Source organism: Emydura macquarii, unplaced genomic scaffold (assembly GCF_026122565.2).
Source record: "Emydura macquarii macquarii isolate MOO-44397 ecotype Brisbane River unplaced genomic scaffold, CSIRO-AGI_Emac_v2 contig_312, whole genome shotgun sequence".
NCBI classification, from domain to species: domain Eukaryota; kingdom Metazoa; phylum Chordata; order Testudines; family Chelidae; genus Emydura; species Emydura macquarii.
Window position 1 is genome coordinate 4,898,081 of NW_027130449.1, and position 7,266 is coordinate 4,905,346.

The window sequence follows — 7,266 nt, forward strand, 5'->3', positions numbered from 1 at the left end:
CAGGCTCCGTGCAACGTCAGACACGCTGGAACATAGGAATCGCTATGGCAGATCAGACCAATGGGCTGTCTGGTCCAGTGGCCGTCCACCAATGATGGCCACTAGCGGCTGCTTCAGAGGAAGGTATAACAAACACACAGAAGCTTCCCCCCTCACTCCCCGCCTGTACAGGAATAACCTAGGTTGTTCTCCTCCCCAAAGAGGAGTTTACTCTGATGCATAAAGGACACTTCTTTCCCTCCCAACAATTGAATGGACACTTTGAATCCTGAACTAGGCCTGGTCCAAGTAATGGCTCCAACCCCATTGTTATGAGATGGCAACCTCTATCGACTGCCCTCCAAATCAGTGGGGCCGATGGGGCTGCTGGTTGTGCTCATTGGATGGGATCCTTGACTCCTCTGTAGCCTCCTGTTGTGGCCGGTAGTTCTTGGCAAACAGTAGATCTGCCATTGGACTGCGGGGGTACTCCATCATGCTTCGGAAACCGGAAGGATGTGAGTTTCTTATCTTGACGCTGGGCGCTGGGCACAGCTGTTTGAACACCACCTTGGTCTCACCTTCCAGCTGGTTTGCAGTCCATGCTCTGACATCCCAGGAAGCAGTAACTCAGGGATAATCTAGTCCTGCCAAGGAACTGGGAGTTAGGACACCTGGGGTGTATTTCCAGCTTTGCATCTGACTCTGAATGTGGGTGTGCGTCTTAGTTTCTCAGTGCCCATCTGCAAACTGGAGGCAACACCCCACCTTGCAAAGAGCTGTGTGAGGTTTTCCAATGAGATGCCATGGAAGCAGTGCCTATTCCGGCAGGAAAGCTCCACGATCTAGCGAATAGCCCGGCAGCCACAATGCAGCACTGAGGGACTCCCGAAAGGAGAACAGCTAGTGGAGCTAGTCAGAAAATGGGCACACCCCCCCCCCCCCCCCCCCCCCCCCATGGAGAAGTTCAATTTTGGTGGAAAAAATCAAAAATGGAAAGTGGTGCCTCATGGGTGTTGTAGATTGGCTGCCCTATGCTCCTATTCCTCTTAGGCCATTCTCCCTGGTCAGACTGCATCTTCCATTCTGTGCCACTGGCTTGCCTCGTAATAAAAGGAGGTTGTTGCATTATGGGAATCCATGACTGTAGTGCCTGAAGGGAGATGTAGCCTGTCTGGGGAGCCCAGCCCCTCAGAGGAGAATGAAGGCCTGAGGCACCTGGACTACTGTTCCCATGAGGCATCGTGACAGGATAGCCCAAAGTAATAGTTCAGTTTTCAGGCACGTGTTGGTTTGACCAAAAATTAGAAGTTTCCGTGGAAAGCAGACATTGTTTTATGGAAACGTGGTTGGTTGAAAACCCAATTTTCTGTTTTAAAACAAAAATAGTTTTGTTGGAAAATTTTTGCCCAGTCCAAGTCTTGTTCTAGAGCGGTCTCCGATTTCACCCTACGTCACCTTGTGATGTGTCTCTGCGCAGGTACTCGGACGCCACGCTGTGGACGGCCTTCCTAGGGCTTCACGACCAGAGTAACCGGAACAGCGAGAAGGTGCAAGAGCGGAGCATCAAGCGCATCATCTCCAACACCCTCTTTAACGACTACACCTACGACTACGACATCGCCGTGCTGGAGCTGCAGAGTCCTGTCACCTTCACCACCACGGTCCGGCCCATCTGCCTGCCCGATTCCACCCATGACTTCCCTGCTGGCAAGGACATCTGGGTGACCGGGTGGGGGGCCACCTCAGAAGGAGGTGAGGGGGTCCCCTGGGAAGGGGTGAGGGAGGTGGGGCTGGGTGCCTGTATTAGCTCTGGGTGCCACTTGGCTGATCAGAGGGTAGCCGGACATAGGGAGAGGAAGAGCCTTGTTAGATCCTCACCTCATTGGAATCTCCTTTAACCTGAAGGCTGCCCACTCGCTAGCCATTGGAGGGACCCTGTGCCGCGAATGAAGGCATGTTTCCAGCAGTTGGGAGATGGGGTGTTTTGGGACTGTCTGGAGTGAGTCCTGAGACTGTTGCCAGACCCTCCCCCCGCAGCCTGTGCTACACACGCTGCCCCCAACCCTTGTAGCTGGTTTCCAATCCTCTTGCTGGGAGAAAGTGGGCTCACTTCAGGAGCCTGGGAAGCAGCTGTGGGGAGAAGTCGGAGCACGGCTGGTAGCGATCAGCGGTGGGATTGAATCAGCCGGCAAGGGGGGTGTCTCTGGGACGCAGCTGGGTTCTCAGGGCTGGAGTTTGGGACGGGAGGGAGAAGGGGGCCTCGCTTTGGGGCAGGGCATGAAGAGAGAAGGGAGTGTGTAGGTGAGGAGAGCACTGGTCAGTTTGTAACCCTTAGGAAGCTGAGGGTTAGGAGTTGGGGCCTGTGCTCTCCCCTCACCCCCCAAGACGCTTTAGGTATGGAGGCAACTCCCATCTTTAACACAGCCCTCCCCTCCGGTCCTTGTAGGTGCTGGTGCCACCATCCTGCAGAAGGCTGAAATTCGGGTGATTAACCAGACCATGTGCAACACGCTGATGACCGGCCAGATAACGCCACGTATGATGTGTGTGGGGGTCCTGACGGGGGGCATCGATGCCTGCCAGGTAAGGACCTCTGTGTTTGGAAGGAATTTGACCAAGTTGTGCTGAAACCCCAGGAAGTGCAGGTAGCCCTTTCTTAGCGAGCTGGGTCCCGCACGGCGGCTTACTTGGTATTTCTGTAAGCTCTGGTGCATTCTGAATACATAGGGTGCTGGGGTGGAAGGTCTGTCTCCTAGGGCAGGTTTTATTTCCTTAGGGTGGTAATCAGTGGGAATCGCTGATGTTTTTCTTTAACACCCAGTCCTTTGGAAGTGAGGTTTGTGCGGGAGGTGCTATTTGGCTCTGGATCCAGACTTCAAAACATGGGACGCTTCCATTTGCTTGTCGGTTCTCATCTGGCCCTGGATCACTAGAGCCAGGAAGCTGTTGCTATCTGCTAGCTGTTTGCCTAGCTTCTCTTGCCTACCCGCCTGGAGCCCCAGTTTTCACTCACATTGCTGGCGGTCTTATGCGGAGAGGTCAAGGACTGAATGAGCCCTGAGGGTGGACTGTGCCCGTCTCAGCCAAAGGTCCCCAAGGTCTGAGAGGGCGCTCGGTGCTGTTGCCTGGCCTACGTGCAGACAACTAGGGCTTTGATCTCCAGTTTGACAAGATGGTTCTATTCACCAGCATGAAATTCACTGAAAGACATGACTCCCTGTCCCCAAAGGTCACAAAGACGGGAGAGATTGAAAGAGAAAATTAATGCAAACGTCAAGGAGTTTCAGGGACTCCCTCCTCCCACAAGGTTGTTTTAGGTTAAAAAAACAAACAGCCTATGAAATTCCCATGTGAAAACTTCCTTAACTTAGATTGAAGGTCTATTGTCCTTATACCTGCTACCCCACAACTAAGAGGAAATACGTTGCTCTTCTATCTGAAAAGTCCTGACTTCGCTTCACAGACACACATGAATCCTCACATCCCCCCATGAGGTAGGGCAGCATTATCCCCATTTTACAGGTGGGGAATTGAGTGAGTGTGCAATGTAATGCAGTTGGTCTGTGGTGAAAGCTTGTTTCCTAGGCCCCCGTCCAGGGACTTCATCATCACACCATTTATTCCCAAAGGGTGCCTCCCCTATCTCATCAGATGATAGTGTTAGTGCGAATGATGTAGATAGTGACAGGCTAGATAAACGATTGGTCTCTTCCCAGCCCTGCTCGTTGGACTGTGAGCCCAAGGTGGAAGGGAATTAGCCTGTTTTTAACCTGCTGTTTTGCCCACATGCAGGGTGACTCGGGCGGACCATTGGTTAGCGTGGAGAGCAACAGCAGGCTGTTTCTGGCCGGTGTGGTCAGCTGGGGAGATGGCTGCGCCCAGCGGAACAAGCCAGGAATCTACACTCGGGTCTCCAAGCTGCGGGACTGGATCAGGCAACAAACCGGGGTCTAGGAGGGCTCCGACGAGGGACTCTCGGTCTTGATGGACATGCAGGGCGGGCGGTGCCTCGAAGTTCGGCTCTGGGTCTCTTTCAAGCCCGTGGTTTAAGACACTCCCAACGGATGTGAAGGGAATCTTGTGTGTGTGTGTGTGTGTGTGTGTGTGTGTGTGTGTATTTCCTCTCCTTCCCCATGTCACTGGACCAGTGAGATACCTGGCCTGTTTGAAGGCATGGGGGCGAGGAGTGGGCAGCTGGGATCCCTCCCCATATTCTCTCTCCTCCTGCAGGGAGCTGCCCCTAATGTGAACTTAACCCCTACCTCTTGTGAGCAGGAACATACAAAGGGAGAACCTAGGAATCCCATCTCTCCTCCCTGTCTCCCCTCAGCACGGACTGTGATGGGGGCATTCTGGAGGGAGATAGGGAGAAGCCCCTGCTCATCCTATTCCAAGAGGACAGAGCTGCAATAGCCCAGTGGGGGGCACTGCACAAAGGACATGCTTGTCTCTATGTAAGGTGGGGCTGTGGAGGAGTGTCTGTGTGTGGGTGTTTCCAGAGGCATGATCAGAACTGCCTGGCAGGTGGTAGCAGAGCTGGTGTTTTGAAGTACCCTTTGTGTCTCACCCTGAAACCGATAAACTTAATGGAAAATTCCTCGTTCCAATCTCCCACCTGCTCCTTCCAGCCCATTGTGTCCAGCCACCCGTTTAGACGGCACGGGAGGGATATGCAGGTTCAGCCCCAAAAGGGGTCATGATTAACCATCCCAGGAACTGCCGGGGCTGCCCATTCAACCCCCGTCTCTGGGCCGAGCAGCCATCCGGTGCCGGTTCAGATGGGCTTTTAGAAATTCATTTTTTTAATCGTATCTTTGATTTTTGTTTTAGGAGCAGGGTTAGTTGTGAAGGCTCCCCAATTCTCCCCCAGCCCCCCCATAATAGTGCTGCACGGGGCGGGTTAGCTGTCTGTATTGGTTTCCTGCTGATGAAGGACACCCCCCCCCCACTCCCCCCCCAAAAACAAACAAACCTCCTCTCTTAGTGATTCCAGTAAAACACTTTTAAGCGAGAGATTTAATATCCAGAGGTAAAATCTCCTATAATCTGTCAGTGATGGAAAACCGGTCCTGCTGGATCGAATCCCTTCTCCCATCCTGAGCGGCTGCTCTCTCTCCCGGCCACCCTTCGCGGTGGCAGTGATTATGGGACAGGACCTGTCGCGCAGCTTGTCCTGCTCTTAGATCCTTTTATTATGTCTGTGATAGAACGCCTGGCTGTTCATGGCAGGAAGGGCTGTTAAATGACCTGTTAAATGAATTTCTTTCCTCGCAAGAGCAGGTTTTTAATCAGCTTGTTTTGAAGCAAAGCTGAGGCTGTTGGTGACACCTTGCTTGGATCATGAGAGCTGAGTCAGGGAGGAGATGACCGGTGTGAGACAGCTACTCTCATTGCTAGATGGTTGGGATGGTGCATGGCAGAGGCAGCTCATCCAACAAGGGTGCTGTCTGTCGCTTCAGTTCAGTCCCTCTGTCCTCGCAGCCCTGGCTCGCACTGGACCGTTACTGAGTGCCAGCGGCTGCCCCTGCTTGCTGAGTGCCAGGTTTGCGTAGCTTGCACGCTACAGGGTCTAGCATGTGGGGAGATGGCTCTACAGAGCCTGCAGCTCCTTGTGAGGCAGGGCGTGCCTAAATTTAAACACAGAGGTTTGGACCATCCGTCTGAGCGCGCTGCTTAGATCCACGCAGGGCCTTGCGTTCTGGGACTTGTAGCCTCTCTGCGAACTTTGTCACTCACACCCACACGGAGCAACGCACTGGAGCCTTTACTGGGGGGCGTCTGGGGGTCGCTCTGCAGAATTCCACATGGGCCATTCACTGTTGAGCTGCAGACTGAACTTTGCCCTTCCCTCCTCCCTCTGCTTTTTATATGAATGGTTTAAATGTAGTCGCTAGAGAGCCTGTGAGTACATGTGTGCGTGTGCGTTATCTATCTTCTGACCTGTTTACAGGTCCGATTGGCATTGCCACTATGTGCCTTAACCGTAAGGAATGAATGGTGATCTTGTTGGGCTGTGGGGCTTCATAGACTGCTGTCTCTGGGACACGAGCGCCTCAGTCCTTTAGCTGGGTGTTCCTTAGTTGTTGCAGGAGGCTACATCCTTAGGTGCTGTGTGAGATCGTGGAGACGAAGGGTCACGCGATAGTCGCTCTCCATGTTATTCCAAAGTAGGCTGTCACGCAGCACGTTGAGATCCTGAGCATAGGGCCCATCTGTAGTCCTTATGTGGACCAGTGGGAACGCTGGGCTGATAATGGCTGCAGCATCAGACCCAGAATCTGTAATGGCTTTGAGCAGGGTATGGTCTCCAATAGGACTTCTGCCTCCTGGCTACTCGGTAATAGGACTCCAAGCCCAGCTGTGTGTGTGAGATAGAAGCTGTTTTGTGATTGGCTAGTGTTGCAGTGGGGACAAGATTAAAGTAGAGAGCTGTGGGCACTTGTGAATGGCCCCTCCCCAAATCGTTGCTACTTCCCTCTTCCTGCCAGTGCTGGGCCCCGATCCTGGAGTCAAGGGCATCCCGCTCGTTGCAGGATCAGGCAGCAATCTGCCAGAAAAGCGGGGGAGCTGATAAGCGTGTAGAACCATTTGCTTGTTTGAACAGCTTGCTGCAGCCCTAAAAAGAGTGTTGCCGTTTTAGGAAATGTCTCTGCTTGCCCGTGGTCTTTGAGACAAGCTGGGCTGGGGGAAGAAGGGGTGCTTGATGACTTTTAAAAAAAAAATATTTAAAAAAGAATGTTGCGAAATGATTTCAAATGCGCTGATTTTGATCCAGTTTTGTTCTGTATATATTGCACCTCAGGGTAGTGTTGTACATATGTCAGAGTGATGGAAGCAGGCCATTCCTGCTCTGTTTAACCTCTTTCCACACTGCTTTATTATAATGTCACTTTTGTAAAGATCTGAATGAAATGGAATGGCTTGGAGAAAATCTGTATTAAACTGGGGATTTTTGTATTCCTCTGAATGTTTAGTTATTTATTCCTGCACCCAGAGGTCTCGGAGCACTTTATAAACCTTGCTGACCTGATCTGAAGGGCCTCTGTGAGGGAGGGATTGTTGTGCCTCTTTCACAGCTGGGGAAACCAAGGCACAGAATGGTGAATGGCCCCAAGATTATGCAGGAAATAGGTGGCAGAATTTCAGACAGAACCTGACAACCTGATAGCAGCGGGGTGGAATTGGGCACTAAAGAAGAAGTATGGTTCAGTGGTTAAGGAGCTGATTGGAGACCTAGTTTCAAGTACCTCCTCTGTCACAAATTTCCGACGTGACCATGGGCAA

General features: G+C 52.3%; 1 protein-coding gene across 3 annotated transcripts in view; it reads left to right on the forward strand.

The window, feature by feature from the left end:
• ST14 (ST14 transmembrane serine protease matriptase) overlaps positions 1 to 6,939 on the forward strand; it is a 45,593-nt gene extending 38,654 nt beyond the window's left edge. For all 3 annotated transcript variants that reach the window (XM_067563953.1, XM_067563962.1, XM_067563957.1), the window contains exons 17-19: positions 1,460 to 1,734; positions 2,429 to 2,565; positions 3,775 to 6,939. In XM_067563953.1, the coding sequence (XP_067420054.1) occupies positions 1,460 to 1,734; positions 2,429 to 2,565; positions 3,775 to 3,936 (574 nt within the window). In that variant the 3' untranslated portion in view covers positions 3,937 to 6,939. The remainder of the gene's footprint in view (positions 1 to 1,459; positions 1,735 to 2,428; positions 2,566 to 3,774) is intronic.
• The last annotated feature ends 327 nt before the right edge of the window (positions 6,940 to 7,266 follow it).